The sequence below is a fragment of the Alligator sinensis genome, unplaced genomic scaffold, assembly GCF_000455745.1.
Source record: "Alligator sinensis unplaced genomic scaffold, ASM45574v1 scaffold496_1, whole genome shotgun sequence".
In the NCBI taxonomy this organism is placed as follows: Eukaryota; Metazoa; Chordata; order Crocodylia; family Alligatoridae; genus Alligator; species Alligator sinensis.
This window is the reverse complement of record NW_005842246.1, coordinates 560,386-582,347: the sequence shown is the minus strand read 5'-3', so window position 1 is coordinate 582,347 and position 21,962 is coordinate 560,386. Positions and strand designations below refer to the sequence as shown.

The 21,962-nt window shown below is 48.1% G+C and overlaps 1 protein-coding gene across 4 annotated transcripts in view; it reads right to left on the bottom strand.

Moving 5' to 3' along the window:
* The window catches only part of SLC27A5 (solute carrier family 27 member 5), a 49,864-nt gene that overhangs the window by 4,858 nt on the left and 23,044 nt on the right, over window positions 1-21,962 (bottom strand). For 2 of the 4 annotated variants that reach the window (XM_006027478.3, XM_025208706.1), the window contains 5 exons: window positions 19,717-19,841; window positions 17,018-17,212; window positions 12,645-12,735; window positions 5,116-5,314; window positions 1,835-1,932 (listed from right to left, as the gene is read on the bottom strand). In XM_006027478.3, coding sequence (XP_006027540.1) covers window positions 1,835-1,932; window positions 5,116-5,314; window positions 12,645-12,735; window positions 17,018-17,212; window positions 19,717-19,841 — 708 coding nt within the window. The remainder of the gene's footprint in view (window positions 1-1,834; window positions 1,933-5,115; window positions 5,315-12,644; window positions 12,736-17,017; window positions 17,213-19,716; window positions 19,842-21,962) is intronic. The other 2 variants (XM_025208707.1, XM_025208708.1) reach the window with 2 other exon arrangements.

Below are 21,962 nucleotides of genomic sequence, written 5' to 3'. Positions count from 1 at the left end.
AACGGTCTTTCCTGGAGAGGCTCGGGTGTGGGGGCGGGCCCCAGCCGGCAGCGGCAGCATGCTGTCATTCTGCACGCAGATCTGGGGGCCTGAGCCCCCCAGGAGGAATCTGGCACAGCCCCACAGCCCTCCCGGGGGACATGGGCCCCTGGAACTGCGCACAGGATGACGCAGTGATATGAGTACTACTTTGAACAGTTTGAGGTGCAGTTTCCCAGAAATCCCTGCACCTATCTCCTTGCAACTTGGCAGGCTTTGTGCCCTCAGAAGGGGCTACTATCCCTACAATTTTCATCTGAATCAGGCAAGAAATGACAAAGTTATACGCATTTTCATGATTCCCCATTATAGCCTATGGGCAAAACGTCAAAATGCGTTGCAACAGCGTTGAAACAGCGAAACAGTTTCGACGAAACGAAACAGAACAGTACTTCAAAACAGCTAAACAAAACACTGTCCCGTCAAAATGGTGAAATGGAAGTTGAAACAAAATGGTGGTGTTTCACACAACCCTACTACCCGATCGCCTGCTTGGCCATGCTGCTTTACCTGCCCACGAGACTCTGGCCTGGGACTTTTGACCAACCAGCTGGAACTGGCCTGCAAAATCTGGGAGTGTCCTGGCTGAACTTGGACATAAGGTCATCCTAGCAATACCAGAAGTGGGCTGTAAAGACCAGCAGCTGGAAGCCCAGGAGATCCTGGCATTGCTCAGAAACTATAAAATGAGCTCTGCAACCTAGAGCAGGCAGAAATCAGAGAGATCCATGCTCAGAAGCAGGAAAATGAAGCAGATCTCTATGACCAGCTTGGTTAGTAAAAGAGATTTAAAGGACCCAGATTAGTTTATGGAACAAATAGGATGACAGAAAAAGGAATTCTGCCTCTCCAGTCAGTGTCATGCATGGAGTTGCATTTGTGGTCCCTAAGTTGCAGTGCAGAATGGAGGGTTATCCAATGCTTCTGGGCTTTGCTAGTCACCATGTGGGACCAGGGCAGAATTTTTTCCCCTCATGTGTGCTACTGTGTACTACTGGTTTTGAGGAAAACGGTCTCATCCTGGAAGCAGAAAAACAACAGAAATGGAAGGAAAAAACCAAGACTGAGAAATCTGTGGTCCGACCCTCCCTTTAACCACCACATGTGGTGTTTGCCAAAAGGTCTGCGGCTCTAGGATTGGCCTTCTTAGCCATCAGTGGACTCATTCACAACCCTTTACTGGACCTGTGGGAGTGATTATGCTTGACCGTGAGGGATTGCCGCTTCTGACAACAACTGGTGTCTGGGTTTTTTTCTTGCTATCCAGAGGAACACTGGGTGTTGGTTATAGCCAAGGCTGGGGATTTTGACTAGGGTATGATGACGCTACCACTGGGACTTAAAAACCCCAGAACTTCTTGGCTACAGGGTCTTGCTCTTTCATTCAGGGTCAGAGCAATCACCACCTTTGGGATCAGGAAGGAATTTTACTTTACCAACAGAATGGCACAGACTGTGGGCGTTTTCACCTTCCTCCATAGTGGGGAGTGGCATGGTCCTTTTCCTTGGACCGTTTGAATGAGGTTTACCAAACTACCTCCTGTCTGTACAGTGCCTCCTCACAAGGTTTTTAAGAATAAATCAGACAAACATTTATCTAGGGTGACTTACACATGATCCTGCCTTGAGCAGTGGGTTGAACTAGATAACCTCTTGAGCAGTCTTCCAGCCCTTCTTTTCTATAATTTTATGAATCTGTCTGCCTAATGCACCCCCTGGTGGATATTCACAGACTGGGCTGGCATTTCTGGAGGGTTTCAAAGTTACTTGGCTCATCTCTTACTGTGGTACCCACCTGGCACTGGAACACCATAGACGTTGACCTCTTGAATGAATTTCATAGCTGCCAGGGTTGTCTCAACCTCTGTTGTAGCAACATTCTCCCCTTTCCAGCTGGAAACAGAGAACAAGAAAGTCTGCTAATGTGCAATGGGTGGTTCCAGCATAACTCATCAACTACCCCTCAATGTACTCATCCGCCAACACCCCCCACAACGCAACCTCTCCTACTCTGTCTGTTTATTCAGGCCTATGGTCTACTCCCCCATGAAGAAAGGTCTGCAACTAGTGCAGACAAATCTGTGGCTCAAAGACTGGAATCTTAAGTCATCTCAAGATCCATCAAAGAGCTGTGGTAGAGATCACCCTCAAACAAGGAGGTATAAGTTGTTGGAGTCACCTCTAACAACTTATATCCCCATCAGAAATAGGTCAAAGGTCCACCTGACCCTAGTGGCCCATTGGGTTACCATGATCATCATGATGCACCAGGTTCTGTAGCCAAAAGCACACAGAGAATGATGTGGTCACCATCATGCCTTACTGCTTTTGACTCCCCAGCCTGAACAACCAGGCCACCATTTTCAGTGGAATTGATCAAGGGCAGTGGGGCAGCCTCCAGAGCAAATCTGGAGTATTGCAAGGTACCTTAATTGCTCTGTCATCATGGCCCCTATCTATACTCATTCACTCACATTATCTATCTACCTACTTGGCTGCAGCTGATCATTGCCACACTGATCTTGGACTTCTTTGAGACTGTGTACTTTTTCTTTATCCCATATTGACCAGTCAAAGGAAGGGAGGCCTGCCTGGCCAAATTCTTGCTTGGACATGCCAAGATGGTGAAAAGCTTCGGGAACTGGCTTGCTGGGGCTGGCTCTGACAACACTCTCCACCTCTTTTAGCTCATAATCTGGGCATGTGTCAGCTATGGGTTTGGACATTCACCTTGCAAGAGAATGTTGACCAGTTTTGTGTGATATTGAGCCATCAAGGGCAATACTGTGCTTAGTGGGAGATGGTCAATTAGTCCTACAAGTATAAATGCGTGAAGGACATTGGGGAAGAAGTTAGGGGGTTCCAGTCTCTGGTGATAATGGCAATTTTTTTACTGATGAATGCTTCTTGCTCAGGCCCTGGTGGGGCTCACTCAACTTGTGCACTTTCACCTTCTGTTTTTAAATATTTTTAGAATAAAGATTTAAAAAGTCAAAGTCGGTCAATCTCACTCCCTGGAGACAAGGCAGTGCATTACCAGTGCAGTACTCCCACGTTACCAGTGGGGAGCAGAGGTGCAGAGAGACAAATGGCTGGGTCCAATAAAGGACTTGGATGCTACAAGGCTGAACATCTAGGTTTCTGGCATCCAGAAAAGAATCCAAATCCCAGAGTGAAGGGCCTAGGCTGCCCCTACAGTGCACAGGAGTGGAGCATCTCAGAGCAGTGACCCAAAAACCCACTTGCAAAAACCCAGTGATGGGAGCACTAGGCACAGGAACACATCTGAGAGTCTTCTCTGATCTGGAGCTTGGATTCCTTGAATCTGGACTGCAAGGAGGTGCCTCTGGCCAGCTGAGATGCAGAGTATGAACCCCTTCCTGAGGGTCTGCGCATTGGTGATGCATAGGTGGTGTACATGCACCCCCTGGAAATGCCAGTCACAAAACCAGAAGTCCACAGCTCAGTGATTGGCTGACTGGGGGACCCCTCCCCCCCATCAGCATTCGCTGGGGGACACACCCCTATTGGCGATCTGGTGCCCCGCCCCAGACTCAGGAGGCACCAGTCACCCATGTCAGTGTGTATTCAAAAGCCAGAACAGGACTCTCTACTTTCAGTGTAAAGCCTAGCAGCTGCTGGTAGTGCCCACATTTTCATGAAATAGCCTGGCTTAGCACACTTGACCAGCAGCTACAGACCTGGGTCCAGAGTCCCCCTTCAGTCTGAGGACATTCAAACCCCCATCTCCCACCTCCCAGGAGAGGGCCCTGAACACCAGTGCAGAGGCTATTCTGGGGTGGGGAGCTATCAAGTAGGTGAGGTGGAAAGACATCCCGTCATCCTTCTGCTGAAGCTGGGACATTGGGAACAAGGAGTGCAAGAGTCCTGGGACCAAAGAGAGAACAACCAAGAGAGAGACTGACCCTTCAGCCCACTGATAAGGGTGCTGATCTGAAAGCAGATGGGGATTCTGGTTTCAGGCTCCTTCTTGCTGCTCAGCACTGCTGCTTCATTTTACATTAAAGTCACTGTATGAGACTAGCAAACAGTTCTAGGAGCAGGGAATGTGGCTAAGAAGCCTACTACCCTGAGAACAGCAGTATTGCCAACTCTCATGATTTCTGGCGCGGTTCTTAAAGTCTATGCTTTGGGAATGTGAAAAACTTAGCTTTTTCTTTTATATATATATATATATATATATATACACACACACACACATACACACACATATATATATACACACACACACACATTTTTCAGATTCCCAAAGCGTGTATGTATGTGTGTGTGTATATATATATATACACACACATACATACATACATACACGCTTTGGGAATGTGAAAAATTCATATTCCCGAAGTGTAGACTTTAAGCACTGAAAAGCACTGAAAATCATGAGAGTTGGCAATACTGGAACAGAACTGTTGGACTGTCAGCATTGTTATAAGTAGAGGCCTAGGGAAAGTCTCCCAGCTCCCTTGCAAATCAGGCAAGTAAAGATTAGCACCCTTTTCCAAGTGGGGAAACAAAGCACAGAAAAATTAACAAAAATATTTATTAAAAAAACACCTGAAACTTCAGACTTACCCGGCAGGCACCCAGGGACAACAGGAGTTAGGCACCTCACTTTCTTAAAGTCCTCTGAAAGTGCCAGACAGCCTGAGTAAGGCCAGTAGATCAGGGAAAATGTTTTTCATGCAGGCGGATGGCTGGGTGGTCAAGTGTCTAAAGAAATGGGCTAAGACACCTGGGTTCTATTTCCAACTCTCCCACTGGCCTGCTGAGGGACCTTGGACAAGTTAGTTCCTCTTTCCATGACTCTCTGTAAAATGGATGCCTCTTCCTTACCTCCTTTAAGAAGGGCTGTGAGGTTGTGGAGGAGAAATGCTATACACAAGGCAAGTATTTTGACTTTCAGACCTGTGCGTACAAGTGCCAGTCCCTCCATGGGACCTGTTGAAGGACCACCAACCAGAACAGCACTGTCAGCAACAACATCACAGCCCCATGTTTACCCTGTGCAGGATGGGAATGAGTTAACGGCTGACGATGGAGTGCAGCAGGACTCACCGGAACGTGTCTCCCACCCGGTCCTGGAAATATACGAAGCCCTCATGGTCAATTGAGAGGAGGTCACCACTGTTGAAGTAGAGGTCGCCCTTCTTCAGGACATCCCTGAGGATTTTTTTCTCTGTCTTCTTCTGGTCTCCCACATAGCCACTGAATGGGGCGGCCTTGGTAATCTTTGTCACTAGGAGCCCTGCCTCACCTGGGTAACGAAGAGAGCAGTATAAGCCCAGTGACAACCCCATCAGTCGGCAGCCCATCTTCCACAGCCTGCCATCATGGGGGAGATGGATTCCATTTAGGAAGAAAGAGGAAAGCATTCAGTGGTTACAGTTGTCAGGGCCACTAGTCAGTCAGATCCAGCTGGGACCAGCTTTTGAGCTTCCACACCTGACCTTGATCCTAAGCTAATGCAACTGCCCAAGTTCTCTACACCAGGGCCTATCCACAGACCTGGCCACCTATGTCCCAGCTGAAACCTTACACTGCACCCCGTGCAGGTGTGGAAACTCAAGAGCTTGTTCCAATTGGACAGAGGCCCTGACAGTGGCCCTAGCCAGGGACTGTTGAGATCAGAGTTTAAATCCCCACTCTGATACAAACTTCATACATGACCTCAAGTGAGTCAACTTGGGCTAGAGCTCACAGAGATACAGGCTACAGGAAACTCTGTGTCTGTAGCAGCAGTGCTATCAACATTGTAGACTGCATCCAAAACCAGGAGCAGTGTTAGCACCTGCATGCAGTGTTTAGGATGGGCTAATTAGCAGCTATTCTCCTTCCAGGGTAGGATGCAGCCTGCCGGAAGCAGCATGGTGTACTTGAGGATGCTACTATTCGACTTTGCAAGACATGTGCAGCTTTAGGCACTGACAGTACAGGTGCCTTCTGTCTGGTGGAATTTATAGCCTGAGAGAAGGAACAGGCATAACCTTTAAAGAACTTTAAAAAATGCAGGTGCTCTATGAAGCATTCCAAAAATGGAATATTACCACTGCAGACAGATGTGGCTGTGGCGCAGCAATGTCCTGTCATTGTCAGTGCTCTGTACCCCCACAGTCTCCTAGTTTCTGGATCCCATAGCTGTCAGCGAATGCTCTGCTGTATGCTCTGCCTTGCCCCACCAGAACCAAAAGAGGCAAGAGGAGTGTACATCTGTGTGCCATGAAATATTTCAAAGGCATTTGAAATGTTTCAAATGTTACATCTGTCCACAATCTGAGCTTGGCCCCTTTGCATCCTGATCCAAGGATGTTTCTGCATTTCACATGAAGCATGGATTCAGCTCAGGACTTCCTCGCATACACACAGTAAGTGTCCCTCACTGTGAAGCAGCAATCATGCTCCCCTTTCTTTAGCTCAAAGGTTCTTTCATTGTTTTGACTAACTTTTAAGGGACAGAACTGTTGATAGCAGCGGTGGGCAAAATACAACCTGTGGGCCAAATCATAGAATCATAGAATCATAGGTCTGGAAGGGACCCCAAAGGATCATCAGGTCGAGCCCCCTGCAGGAGCAGGAAAGACATCTGGGTCAGACCACCCCAGCCAGGTGACCACCCGGTCTTCTCTTGAAGACCTCTAGGGTAGATGACTGCACCACCCCTGGAGGGAGCTTGTTCCATAGTCTGGACACCCTAGTTGTAAAGAAGTTTTTCCTAATGCTCAGCCTGAAACTATCTTCCAGGAGTTTGTGGACGTTGTTTCTAGTTTTCCCCCAGGGCGCCTTGGTGAACAGTTATTCACCGAGCCCCTGATGTACACCTCTGATATAGCAGTAAGCTGCTATCAGGTCCCCTCTCGGCCTTCTTTTTTTTAGGCTGAAGAGTCCAAGATCCCTCAGCCTCTCATATGGCTTGCCATGCAAGTCCCTGATCATGCAGGTGGCCCTTCTCTGGACCCTCTTGAGCTTTAGCACATCCTTGTTGAAGTGCGGCGCCCAGAACTGGACACAATACTCCAGCTGCGGCTGCACCAATGTTGAGTAAAGTGGGAGAATCACTTCTTTGGATTTACTGGAGATGCATCAATTAATGCATGCCAGAGTTTTATTGGCTCTAGCGGCTACTGCGTCATATTACCGGCTCATACTCATGCTGGGGTCTATCGTTACCCCCAGATCCCTTCCATTTATAGTGCTGGTCAGGTTAGTGATGCCCAGCTGTAGGTGTGCCGGGGGTTCTTCCTTCCCAGATGCAGCACTTTGCATTTCTCTATGTTGAACTTCATCTGGTTCTGCTCTGCCCAACATGCCAGCCTGTCTAGGTCTGCTTGTGGGAGTGAGGCACCCATGTATACACACTTCCCCAACATAGTCTATTACACCTCGCTCCCACCCTCCTGGGCAGAAGGGCCCGGCCCAGCCAGCAGCAACTTCCAGGTGGGGTGGCTGCTGCTGCAGCTGCCCCGGGGGACCTGCTCAGCTTCCTCAGCATCCTGCTTGCTCTGGGCAGCAGGTAGGGAATTGGCAGGAGAAAGCTGCAGCTGGGCAGGAGTGTGGAACATGGGGCTGGGGCTGGTGGCAGCACAGACCCATGGCCAGAGGGGCAGTAGCTGCACAGAACTCAGGTGGGCAGGGTGTGGGTGTGGGGGAGTGTGGGGACTCCCCTGCCCTGCAACTCCCCTTATGGTGTGCAGCCCCGGCAGGCAGCAGTGGCAGCAGCAGCAGCAGGTGTGAGTGTGCAGGGCACTCATGCATGGCACTGGTGCCTGGCGGCGCTCAGCTCCAGCCAGCGCTGCACAGTGCAGTATGAAGCACAGTCCCCACTAAGCTATCTCTATTGCCAGTGCTCCCCGCTGCACACTCACAGCCCCTGCATTCGCGCAGGATAGGGGGTGGGGAAGGCAGCAAGCTCCAGAGCATGGGGCATCCCTCCTGAGCTAAGCAAGTGTAGGGGCTGCATGTTCACGGCATGGAGTGCCAGGACACAGACGGCCTGGTGGGGCTGTGCCCCTCGCCGCAATATGCAGTGCTAGCTGGAGCCATGCACCACCAGACACCAGCACTTGCATTGGGCATGAGCGCCCTGAGTGCCCCTGCCTGCTGCTGCACAGTGGGGGGAGTATGGAAGTGGTCCCCACACCCCCCACCCTCTCTCACACCCCACAAATGCCACACACCCACACCCTACCCCCACAACCCCCCCATATACACCCCACCAACGTACCCTATGCCCTCTCCACACACAGCCATACCTCCTCACAAATCCCCCCACACGACCCCACACCCCACTGTACACACCCTTCCACCATACACCCATACCCCCCACATCCTCATCACACAATATTCAAGACTAAGAACTTGTTTTTCAGTTATTATGCAATCACTTCTATAAACACTATGAAAACACAAATCATGACAAAAATATTTTTTGTAATACTGTAAAATTAAAATATGTTATAGTAAGTGACTTTTAGTGTATGATTTGGTTTTCTTTTTTGTTCTAAGTTGGCAACCCCCACTCCCAAAAGGAGTATTTTGGGGAGGGCAAGGGGAGGGACTTCTGTTGGCAAAGGTCAGGGGTTAGAGGTGGGACTTCCAGGGACCAGGGCAATTGTCAAGGGGCGGTTCTATCCATGCAGCCCTCAAAAGCTCACCAAACCTTTGTTAAGCAGCCTTCTGCCCAAAATAATTGCCCACCCCGATCCATAGGTATCTTTACACATGCCCCCAGGAGCAGCTCTTAGGAGTCATTCTAATCAAAGCTCCTCCAGTGTCTTGTATATTCTTGTTCAGTGAGCTTTAAAGTGCCACCTGCCACCATTTTGAAGCATGGGGATGCTGAATACACCTGACTTTGAGGCTGCTGGAACGTGCTAATTAGCACACTCCAGGAAACTTGGTTAATCAAATCTGCTCCAATGCGTTCTAATTAGAATGCATCGGAGCAGGCACTGGACACATGCATAGATGCCCTATGAGTCTATCCCTTAGCTGCATGTTCAAAAGTGCATTATGCTTTCACAGCTCAGGTTTTCACAGCTGTCGAAGTACAGATATCCCACTGAAACTGGTGAAATCACTTTGGGGATCTGTGGCCTTGTTCACTCTGACTTTCAGGGATGCTTCACAATCAAAGTTCCTAAGCTTTTGCTGAACGCAGGACTTGTTGCTCCTAAATCACTTAGACACTTAGCAACTTGTGATGCGCAATCCCTCTCTACCACAATTCCTCACCTGTTAAATGGGGATAGACAGTGTGTTCAGAATACATATATTAAAGACCATGAGGCAGTCAGCTCCTATGGCAGGGGTGGGCAAAATATGGCCCACGGGCTGGATCTGGCAGTGGTGGGTCCCTCAGCCCCACCTGGCCAGGTGTGGAGGGTCAGCTTGGGCTGTGGCACATGTAGCTGGTCTCACTGCCTCCAGGTGCAGAGGTACTGCCTGGCACAGCCCACCCTATTCCCACGTGCAGATCTTGGCCACACTGAGAACTGTAGTCTGTTACATGTCAGCTCTGTGTTCTTAGGGAACCCTGGCATAGGATGCAGCCTGTCTGACTCACAAAGGACTCACCACCTCCCCACCTCTGCCTGAACAAGAACTGAAAAGACAATGAAGATGCCATGGGAGACACATCTAAAGCCCTGCAGACAAGGGTGATAAGAGTGAAGCAACTCCCCTGGTCTCATTTGCATCCGAGATAGAACCAGATGACAACTCATTTAAATGGGAAATGGAACAGGAAAGCACATTCATTAGTATTCAGAATGGAGAACAGAGACTTCAAGGCAAGGACCGCACTGAATTCTGGGATCAGAAAAGCAGGGGAGCAATGCATGATGGGGAATCCTTGCTCCAAATGCTAATCAGCCCACATCTATACACACCCAGCTCAGCATTTATCAGACCAATTCTAGTAATGACTCCTCTATTGGTATCCAAAACACTGAATCTGCCTCTCTGTATTGTGAGCTCCCTCAAGGTAATGCCACCCATAGTCAGGAGTGATCAGTTCCTATTATCCAGCATATGAGCCATTGTTTACCCATGGACAAACCTAGTGTTCTCCCTTGAGCCATTGTTAGTTCTCTACAAAACCCCCGACCCAAGCTCAAGTTTCTGTCCTGGTGCTTGGATCCAAAAGCTGCACCAGTTCCACTCCTTCTCTACCTGGAATCCCTTCATTGATCATGCTCAGGACCCTTCTGGTCTGCAAACTCCAACAAACACCTGGGAACCTCGACTGGTTCAAGCTTCGCTGAGTAGTGAGACCCCAACTCTCTCTCTCTCTCCCCTGATCTCTCTCTCTGACTCCAGGAACCTGACTTTTATTCTCTTACTCCAGGCACAGCTTTCTAAACCTGACTTTTGCTAATCGAACTCGAGCTAGACTTCCCCAAAACCCTAATTGTAACTATGTAATATTGTAACTGTATTTTTCTCACTTGTATAGCTATTATTACTGGTATCATCATAAGTTCATATACCTGGCAATAAATAACTTTTATAGTCAAGCTGGTTGCTATACTCTTTCTCCGAACCTCACTTACTCTTTCTTCCCCTCAACCTCCCTATTTGCTCTACAGCAACGCTTCTTCTACCTACGCCAAAGATCCCTGTAATGCCCAATACTACAGTGGGGTCTGCTCATCAAGGGGGTTACTACTAGGACCATTGTGATATGCTGAATTTTGAGGTGCACAAGGGTATTAGCTGAAAGCGCTGATCGGACCCAGCCTGCACAGACGTACTCTGTGTGCAAATAAGGGAGGAACTGAGTTCAAGGCACATGAGGGTGTCAACTTATCAATGCTGAATATCCTGGCCTGACTCAGATGTGCTCTGTTAACCCATGTGCTTGTGTCTGACTTCATTTTATTGTTGCCCTGAGAACTGAGTTCAAGGCACAGGAGGGTGTTAGCCTGTCAATGCTAAATAACCCAGCCTGGCTCAGGCATGTCCTGTTGATCTGTGTGTATGTGCGTACATGTGTTTGACTGATTCAGTGGTTGGAGGAACCCAGCCCCATTTAAACTGAGTCCTACAACATAGCTCCATTGGGGGTGAGGACTTGCAGAAGGGAGAGATAAAGCTCCATATAGAAACACAAGTAACACAAGCAGCACACTGATAGAATTACAGAGGCCCCAGAAATGTACCCCTAATAAATGAGCACCCCACCAAAGTGACAGGCAAACCTGGTAACAAGTCTGTGGGACCAGGCAGCATGGTGGCCAGAATTGGCTTCCCAGTAGCCCCTGCCACTACCTCCTAGGAGCAGGTATGTTCCCCACCACTGTGGCCGGACCCCAGCCCTGCTGACCAGGCACCCTTGGCCTGTCGGCCTCACTCCCACTGCTGGGAATGCCAGACGGAGCAGGCAGGTGGGGTCTCCATGGAGACTGGCCTGGGACCTCCACAAGCAGAGCACACTTGGCTGGGTGGATGAGATAGGGTTGCAGGTAGGTGGGGAGCAGTGACTGGGGGTGGGGTGGCTAGGACCAGGAGCGGGATCACAGGGTGGTGACAGCATGGGGCTGGGGCCCAGGGCAGAGCTGCAATATGCTCTCTGCACATCCCTGTGATAAGTGCCAGTTCCCTGCAGAACTGGTGCCTGTCTCAGAGACGTATGGGGAGCAGATCACGGCTCTGCTCCGGGCCCCAGATCCATGCTGTCATGGCCCTGCAATCCCAGCCCTGGCCCTGGGCCTGGCCCCAGCCACCTATCCTGCTCCTGGATACTGCTCTCTGCCTGTCCACGGCCCCATCCCATCATATCCATCTGGCTTGAGCGTACCCTGCCTGCAGGTGTCCTGGGCTGGTCTCCATGGAGACCCCACCTGTCTCCTCCACCTGGATAGGATAAATTGTAATCTCCCCAGGCCACCCCCTCAGGCAGGGCCACCAGCTCCACCTCCTCCCCAGCCCTCAATTGTTCAGCAAAACTCCTTAAGTGGCCCTCCAGCCCAAATAATTGCCCATCTGTGTCCTACAGTAAAGGATGCCATAGGACATGAACAGATGATACATATATAAGATGCACTCTGGCATTAAAAATCTATGAAAATGTTTTTTATTCAGTGAAATCTCTCTGTTGTGAGGGTGCGTGGGTGGATGGTTGAGTATGTACATGGGGTGTATGTATTTACAAGCATGTAATGGGTTAAAACAATGGACAAAAATAGTGAAGTTGACCTGAGCTTGTAGTACACTTTCAGTAATGATGATAATAATCAGTGCATAGGTTCTGAAAACTCTCCAGCTCTTTGGCTTTCATTCACCCCAATTGTATCCCACTATCTATGTGGCACTCAGCTGGTTCACAGTTCTTGCACCTCTTTAATGCTTCATTTCTCCTTCTGTGAGGTAGGACAAAGATATTAATACCACTTTACAGATGAGGGAGCTGAGGTGCTGAGAGACTAAATGACTTGCCAAGGCCATACAGGAAAACTGTCACATAGCTAGGGACTGCATTCTATCTTCTAAAAGGCCCAGCTTAAAAACTTAACCTCCGCACCTCATTTTCTGTCTAAAACATGGCTGTTTGACTCCATCTCCCCCAACAGTTTCCCCCTCATACTTACCAGTAGGGACACGAATGCAGTACCCTCTTTCATCCCGCACAGGTTCATCCCGTTCCACATCATACTTAATCAACTCATAGGGAGCTAATTTCTGGAGGAAAAAAGAGGGAGGAAGTGAAGGGGAAAATGGTATGATGAGGCAATGCTACTATCCCTTGCCATCTCCAGTGAAGTGTAGGCTTTGTTTTAACTATGTGCTTGACATAATTATCATTCCATAGGTTCACAGTACAGGTGGGCGCATGTATAGAACAAGGGAGGACATGAGGCACCAGGCCATGGACTTTTTGTGACAATGATGATGGTGATGATGAATTTTCCTTCCATCTCCCATGGGAATACAGTTGCTAATATGAATCTCACTTTGATCAAGTCATCAGTATATTTAGAAACTTGTCTTCCTCAGTATTTTAGAGGTGCCTATCTATGTCATGTTTTAAAGGACATGATCTTACAAAAACAGTTGATAGTCAATATACGCATGATGAGAGACATCTTCACCATGAAATCTCAGACTGCACAAGCACTTACCATTTCCCTGGGATTTCTTTAGATCCTACTGTACATGATCACCAATGTCAACCTTTTCTTGCTTTTTCAGTGGAGTGGTCTCATCAGAAGGAAAAAAAAGTTCATAATGAAGCTCAATTCATCCCTTTTTAATACCCAATGTATCTGGTCTTTTAGTACATACTTCCTGAACAGTAATGGCTGAAAAAGTTGCCAATTTTGTCAAGCCATTCCTTAGATTAATCTCTAACCAGTTAATTACCTCCACTCAAAATATTACTGAGAGTCTTTGGAGGGGTAGATCACACATGCTCCAGGCAGCCTCACATCTTTGGCTGAAATGGTGAAGAGAAACTGGATAGGGATTTATTATTTAGTGTCTCTCACAATACAAGAACTAGGAGTCATAAAAAGAAACTACTAGGTAGTAAGTTTAAAACTAACAAAAGAAAGTTATTTTTCACCCAGCGTGTAATTCAAGTGTAAAACTCATTGTCACAATATGTTGTGGAAGCTGATAGTTTAACTAGATTTAAAAAGGGATCGGTGAAATTCTTGGACAAAAGGAGTGTCAGTAGCTATTGAGCACAGGAATTAGGGGTACAGCCTCTGAATCAGAACTTCCTAGACCTTAAATACTGGAGGCTGCAAGTGAGAGAGGAAGAATGGAAAAAAATCCTGGTCATACCCAGTTTACTCTCTCTTTCGGCATCTACTCTGCCACTGTGTGACATAGGATACTGGGCAAGATGGATCTATGATCTGACCGAGTAAACAGCAGTTCTTATGTTCTATCATCCTTTTTTTGCTTTAATAAATCTCCTGTTTCCCAGTAAAGCACTCTAACAACCAGGTAAAGCATTGCCCAGTCCCCCTCTTGAAGCTGACCCACAAGGAAGCCAGGAGGGTATATTGGACCAGAAGCATAGCAAGTTAGAAGGAGGGTGACTCACTGAGTGGGATGCTACTCTAGAAGGGAGGAGGGGCCTAAATTCTAGCCCCTACCATCAATAACTTTTCTGTACTTTGTATTTATTAAAATGGATAAACAACACTAAGAGAGTTTCTGGCCCAGTGGAGGCAGAGCCAAGCCAGCACACACAATCCATACAATGTCCATCACAAAATATAGGGATGGCCAACCTGCCATACATGTGCCACAAGCATGTGAAGGAACAGGCAGCACAGTGGCAGATGGGGCAGGGAGCAGAAAAAAGATTCTGGTCAAGTGCCAATAATTGTGGTTATGCACTTATGTAAGTACCACTAGGTCATGTGAAGTGAAGGGGGATTTAGTTGTATTATAGTTTGCCTCCTCCCATTGACAAGGCTTTCTAAAAGCTAGGCAGGAGTTATTCTAAAAGTAAATATTTGATATTTCTTCCCTTCACCCAGCTGAGATCCTGGGGAGCAGGAATTGTTACTATGCATCTAATGAAGACTGAAACATAAGTCTGTTATTAATATGATCATAATTATAACGATGATTGTGTCAGTTTGTATATAGAACAAGTTAGCTATGAAAGCCCAAGTTGTGCCTCCTTGCTCACAGAGAGAGAATGTTTCAGGCAATCCTCACCATCCATCACAACTGCTTGAAGGAGAAGGTTCACTCCCCTTCCAAACTATTATCACTATTACTATGACATTCCCTTAGATGTTAAGGTTGCTAGGAGCCATTAGATCACCTAAGTCTCCCTTCCTGTGTAACACAGGCCAGAGGGTGTGAATGAGTTCCCTAAGTACTGAACCCAAACACTTTTGTTCAGCTGAAACCTTTCTTCCAGCACCTGCTTCTGGCTTGGATCTGAAGGCATCAGGAGATAAAGATTCCGCTATCTATGGGTGGTTTGTTTTCACAGGGAATCATCTTTATGGTAAAAATATATATATTATGCAGCCCTAGTTCTACTTCGAATTTAGGCAGTTTTAACTTTCAGTCACTAATTCTCATTCTGCCTTTTTTACTAGGTTAAAGATAACTTCAGTACCCAACACTTTCTCTTGTTATGTACTGCCCCAGAATCATGCTTAATTCTATCCAACTGAGTCACCTCTCAAGATGATTCCCTGAAGTCTTTCACTATAGGCATGGGACTCAAAACCAAGTTTCCTAACACCTAACTTAGCATGACTATATGCACTGTTTTTAAGATGGTGCTAAAAAGAGGTAGCTGATACCAAGTCTTTTTATAGACAGACTGGAGAATGCTGCCTAGTCTCATATCCTGAGGAAAGCAGATTTATGAGAAACACATGGTTTGCTATTTTTCCTAAGAAGTATAGTTGTTTATATAAAGTTTCCTGAGCTGCAAGGTACTCTTTACCTACCTGGCAAGGAAACTAAAAATACTAGTCCACACCCAGCACTTTGATTAAGTAAGGCTTGTCACAACAGGTAGGTCTAAGGGCTGGATCTATACTGGAGAACCAAACTAGTGTCAGGAGAGTCTGGTGCATGCTACAGACTTCAGCCCAGCACCACTGTCTTAAGCCCAGACCAGTCCCTGAAGTGATCTTCTCACATATGTATGTGTCTGTCCCTGAAAGCAGTGCACTGTAGGAGATTTTGCAATGTGTTCACCATCTTGTGTACAGCTGGCTGAAAAGCAGGGATTCTATTTCATGGAGATTCTTTCTTTGTTTGGTTTCAGTTCGCACATCTTTTCAGACCTGAGAAGCCCTAAGAAGTGGAAGGTAGAAGCAAGGTATTTCAGAAGGAAATATCTCCTGAACCCTGTAGCCACCCCAAGGAATTAACAAGAATGTCAGTTTCACGAGGGTGCCGCCCCTGCAGTCTCAAGATCAGTGGCGCCTGGGCAGCCCACCCATGTACACTGCCTCTGGTGCAACAGACCAGAGCAATCTGTTCATGGCTCTGCCTCAGCAACCTTGGAAAGTCTGAGAGTCCCAGCTCTAGCAGGCATGCTCAAGTCTTCCAGGTTTCGTGTTGCAAAACCAGGAGCCTAGTTTGTGACAGGGTTCCCAGAGCTTCCAGGCTACCTGCTACATGGAAGAAAGCCTGGAATATGTGGTATGGGTAGTTGCCATAAAGCCATGAACCCAGGCATCCTGAGGCTTCCAGGCCTTGCTAATCTGTCCTTTGGTCAGGGGCCCATTTTCTCCCACTCCACTGAGAATCTAGGCAGGATGTGTTGGAATCAGCCTGGGGGTTGGTAAAAATCCACTGAACCCAGGATGAAATGGATTGTTTGAAGCCCAACAGATCAGCACTTTCGAATAAAACTTTGTTTGGTCAGAAAATTTCTGACCTTGTGTAGTCTTCTGGGGCAGAAGCTGAGCTGTTTTGAGTTGTCTGGGTCCACACAAGCACTAGACAGTTCAGAACAAACCAGTTCAACTATGACCAGTTTATTCACAGGTTGTCTGAAGGGGTGATGGTATCACGGCCTCTGTGTGTAGGCACAAAAAAGTCTTAGGGATACAAAACTGAGACCCCGGGAGAGATCTGATCTTGATGAAAATCAAGGCCCACTGAAGAGCCTCTATTAGGTACCCCAGAAAGAAGGCTTGTGAAACCTCAACTTGACATGCCCACTCACTCCCCATCAAGTATGACCACAGTCAAGGGAGAAAGGGCTCCTGCAGATGCTGGTGGAAAATGCAGGGTGACCAAGTCCAGTATCATGTGATCAGAGCCAAGCTAGCTCCCAGACTTAGCTCCTTGGATGCACAGGAGAAAAAACTACCACAGAATCAAGATGCACATACAGAAGCATAGTCTGGCTAATACAATTAAAAAGAGAGAGAGACACCATGAACTAAGAAACATTCTCTGTTGCCCCCATGCTGCCTGAGAGAGTGTCCATTGATAGAAGAGCATCCTTGCTAGGATTCATTACCTTTAAGAAGGGGTTGTCCCGTCCCACAGATCCTATCTTCCCTGTGTAGTTCACAAACCCACTGTTCCCCTCTGTCGCCCCATAGAACTCGCAGATGCAGACAGGCCCGAAGCGTTGGAGGAACTCCTTCCACACCTCCACCCGCATGCCATTTCCTAGTGCCAGCCGCACATTGTGGTTTCGCTCATTTTCCCTCTGCAAATCAATTACATCAGCAGGTTAGAGAGAGTCTGCCAAGAGGCATAAGGAAATATGGCAAGCTTGATCTCTACACTGTCAGCTAATTCAGGGGATGTTCCAAGGGCCGCAAAATCCCAGCATTATAATGAATGGTGAAAGGTCATTGTCTGGAGATGTCCACTAACTTCATTAAAGCCAGTCGGTGCCAAGCCCTCTCTTTCTGAGTTAATAGAAATAGCAGTCAATCCCCTATGTGTTAAAAAGAAACAGCTGAGGACTGTAGGGTGATAGACCAAGGCAACAAGCTATGTGGCATCTCAGGGCCAAACCACAAAGACAGAGGGGTCTCCCTGGTGCAAAGGCAAATGTGGGATCTTGGTCCATGCTGGATTAGCATGAGGCAGGGAAAGAAAGGGCACAGAGAGACAAGGCTTCCTGGGCATCAAGCAGGTTGGAAAACAGCACAGCCCCCAGACTATGGCAAGTGGCTTGGGCTGCACAGTTTCAGCGGGAGCCCTTTTGAGGCAAAAATCAAGGAACACAACTAAGTTTTAAGGCACTGTGTTGGGCTGGAGACATTGGCTAGGAACACAGAAGACCATGCAGAGGTCCGCCTCTTGTGCTGAGCGCAAGTAGGAGGCTGAAGCACCATTCAAACACTTAGTTTAAAGGTGCTATCAGCATATAGGGGATGCAGTGATGAATCAGCATTTGTGTGACCTGCTCTCAGATCCACAGAAGGTTTGAGCCTATTACATTTTCCCACCACTTGCTTCTTTCACTTAAGTTCTAGCAAACCTTTCTTTTTGTTTCAGAGGCTCCTGAAGAGATAGTCTATTCGTTTCCTGTGGGAACTGAATATTTTACAACAAAAATCTAAATCCTGAAAATGGTCAGCCCAAACCAAAGTATTTCACTTCTGAGATACTGCTGAGATGGGAGTGATGGCAGAGCCACATTATGCTTCCTTTCTTTTCTGCAGGCAAAGCTTTTCCATAAACCATCATGGCCTCACATGTGAAGAGGGGAGGGGACCCAGCTCAGGGGCCTACCTTTGATTTAAATCCCTTTGCACTAAGGAGTAGTAATAGCAAGAAGAGGGGAGGAGAAGAACCCTTAGCCCATCAATTTGATTTGAGTTTTAAAAAAGGGTAAAGGAACCTAGAAGCACCAAAGAGGATAACTGAGGAGGACTGAGGCGGAGGCATCAGGACCTACTAGGGAAGAAGCCCAAGGGATCTCGGAGAGATAATGCTTCTTTGATTTGAGGAAAATCTTCATAGAGCAACAGAGCTGAGGAGGAACCAGGATGAGCTACCATGAGCTGAGGGTTGGAGAGAGAGAAAGAGAGCGAGAGAGTGAGTCCTGTACTGTCTCTGCTCACCATCCATGGAGAACCATGAACATCCACCTGAGAGGAAAGGGGCAGGGAGTAGGGGAGGTTGGAGTCCTACAGAAGATCCGTGACAATATCAGATAGATGTACAAACCAGAACATCCATCCTCCCAGACACAAATCCCATTAAGGCATTGCAGGAGAGTGTTGGGGGATATCTTGCAGTCCAAATAACTTGGTGCAGTTCCAAGGTGAGAGAACATGACTCGCTCACAGTGAATTTGGTAGGTCTCTAATCATGAGAGTCCCTAGTCAGAGGACTGTTATGGGAGATGCAGTTTACCTGGGAAGCCTGGATTATAGAAAACTGGAACACAAGAAAACCAACCTAGAGCTCTTATCAGGCATCACGGCAGTATTTTCAAGTATTTTAACATTTTGGCCTAATTTTGTCAGTTTTGGGGCATTTGACAAAAAAATGATAAGTTTTCAAGGAACACTTGCACTTTTGCTGAACAGGTTTATTAATTTGAAATCCTGTTTTTCACTGGAAAACAAATTAAACAAAACACTTTTATCCAGCTCTAATCCACCATTCAGTTCCTGGAGTTGGCCAAGCCATTGTCCATCTTACATTGGTTTGAATTTTGCTCTGCAATGTGCCTACGATTCTCTCTACCTTCTCACCTACTAAGGATTGCATGAAGGGACAATCTACAGCAGAGATAGGCAAGCCCCGGCACACATGCTAGAGTGTGGAACACAAAGGTATTTTGCTTGGCGGGCACATCTCAGGGTGGACAGCAGGGGAGCTGTGAGGGGCCTGAAGATCTTTGTTGCGGCAGTGCAGCCCCAACCCCTTCTCCACCATCCGCCTTGAGGTGCACAAGCACCTGGGGGCTGCAAGTGGCTCTACCGGAGTCCCTGGAGCCCCAGCCCAGCTCATTGCTGGCAGCAGGTGTATGTGCATCTAGGGGCAGATGGCAGGGAAGGGACCAGGGCTGCACTGCCACAACAAGGATCAAGCCCCTCACAGCTTCCCCACTGTCTGCCCCTGGAATACCAACTTCTTACAAGTCGAGGTTACAAGTGTTTTTGACACTCTGCCCAGAAACACTGCCAACCCCTGATCTAGAGACTAACACCATAAATCTGATGGGTGCCAAAAATCTGATGGTGATACCTTTGGTGCATTGCAGAGGTAGCGCATCACCTCCCCTACATACTGGATCACAGTGACATGGTATCGCCGGCAGTCATCCCAGAACTGGGACACAGAGAACTTGGGGCGCAGAACACAGGTGGCTCCTAAAGGAGAGCAAAGGAAAAGAGTAATTAAGGTCAGGTATAAGAGGCAGAAAGTTCCTGTGTACAGATTTCATGAGATCCCATTGGAATTGTGCTTGGGCAACTAGTGCCACCTTAGTCAGGGGAGGCATGTGCCCCCCCAATCTACCAGTCACCAACTGGGGGGGCATTCCCCCCACAGCCAATCTCACCAAACGGAGGGGTGGGGTATGGAAACCCCACGGCAAAACTCACCAACTGCGAAGCAGCTGTGCTGCTCCCAGAAGTGGCTGCAGCACTCCCAGAAGTGGCCATGGCGCTATATCCAGCGATCCCACTCCCCAGCTGGTGCTCGCAGAGAGGGTACCAGCACTCCCACCTGCCCCTCCCCACCCATAACCTAAGCACAGAGCGTGGCTGATCAAGGGGTGCACCAGCACTCTCAGGGGGTGCATGTGCACCCCTGTGAACCCCCTACGCATCACCACTGGAATTGTGCTTAATGCTACTGGGGGCTGAAGAGGAAACTGGTTAGCAGGGATCCCTGATCTGAAACATACCACCACTGCCTCAGCCTGTTTATGAATTCACCTGTTGTGCCTCATCTTATACTTGGACTGTACCAGTGGTGCTTAATCTTTTGTCCCTATGGGCCAAGGAGTGGTGCAGGGCCAGTCTGTTCACTGGATCAGGCCCTGCATGCCAGGATCAGGCCCTGCACTGCCTCTACCCAGCTTGTGTGTCTGGATTGGGTTCCACATAGACCCCAATCCAGACCCCCTGCATGCTAGGATCAGGCCCTGGCCCTGTTGCCACCCCCTGGCTGGCCCTGTGTGCCAGGAGTGGGTCCTGGCACCCTGTGCCACCCCTGCCTGGCCCTGCATGCTGGGATAGGACCCTGAGACTCCATGACCCTGCCAAGTGCTAGGATCAGGCCCCACACTGCCCTCATCCAGTCCCATGTACTGGGATCAGACCCTGCGTGCTAGGATCAGGCCCCATACACCAGGATCTGGGCCCCAGGTCCCCATGTTGCCTCCACCCAGTCATGCACTCCAGGATCAGTCCCTGCACTATCTTGCATATCTGACAAAGTGTACATTATCTGGCAACTGTTCACCTGCCACCAAATTTTCAGACCCATGGGGATCTGAAAAAAAGAAGATTTTAATCTCACCCCTGCATACTATACATGATACCTCTGTGCAAGGACAGGTGTATATACTGCAAAGTACACAAGATGCATTGAGAATGTATCTAGATTCCACGTATTCCTGCCCTGAGGGGTCAGATCTGGCCCATGGGTCAGATCTGGCCCATGGGCCAGGGGTTGAGCACCCCTGGACTATACACTGTACGGGGCAGGATTCACCATCTTTTGTTTCATATTTCTACTGCATGTTCCTGGACATCTTCTGGAAGTGTGATAAGACCTTTTAGTTTGGGCATAGGCAGACAAGGTTCCCTGGGTGAATTTGATATCTTTTATTAGACCAAGCCAAATAGTTGGAGAATAGTTATCAAGCAAGCTTTTGGGTTCAAAAACCCTTCATCAGGCTAAGGAAGTTTCAGCAGTTGGTGTGCGCTCTTCCTGAATGGAATGAAAAGTAAAGAAGCCAGGGGCTGGGCTGGGCTGGGGAGTCAGTTGCCAGGCAGATTATAATGTATCAAAAATCCAATGTCTATGTTTAGTCCATGATCTCTAGTATCCAGGAGGTTGATGAAATGGAGCTCATAGGCTCATCTCTGGGAAGTGTTGTGTAAGTTTCCCTTGAGGATCAGGACTGAGAGATTGGAGAGAGAGTGGCCCTCCTGTGAGAAATGTGCCCCCACCAGTAATTGGGTATTTCTGTCTTTGATAGATTTCCGGTGTGCATTCATTCTGGTGCGCAGTTGTTGCTTGGTCTCTCCTATGTATTTTCCATCAGGGCATTTGGTGCATTGGATGAGGTATACTACATTCCTGGAGGTGCAGCTGTAAGATCCAGGGATGCTGATGGCTCTGTTGTGGGGTGTAGTAATAGTGGGGGTGGTGGAGATGTGTTGCCAGGTTTTGCATATCTTGTCATGGCACAGTCTGGATCCTTTTGGTGTGTTCTGGGCTTGAGGAAGTTTGCTTCTGGTGATGAGGTTGGCGAGGTT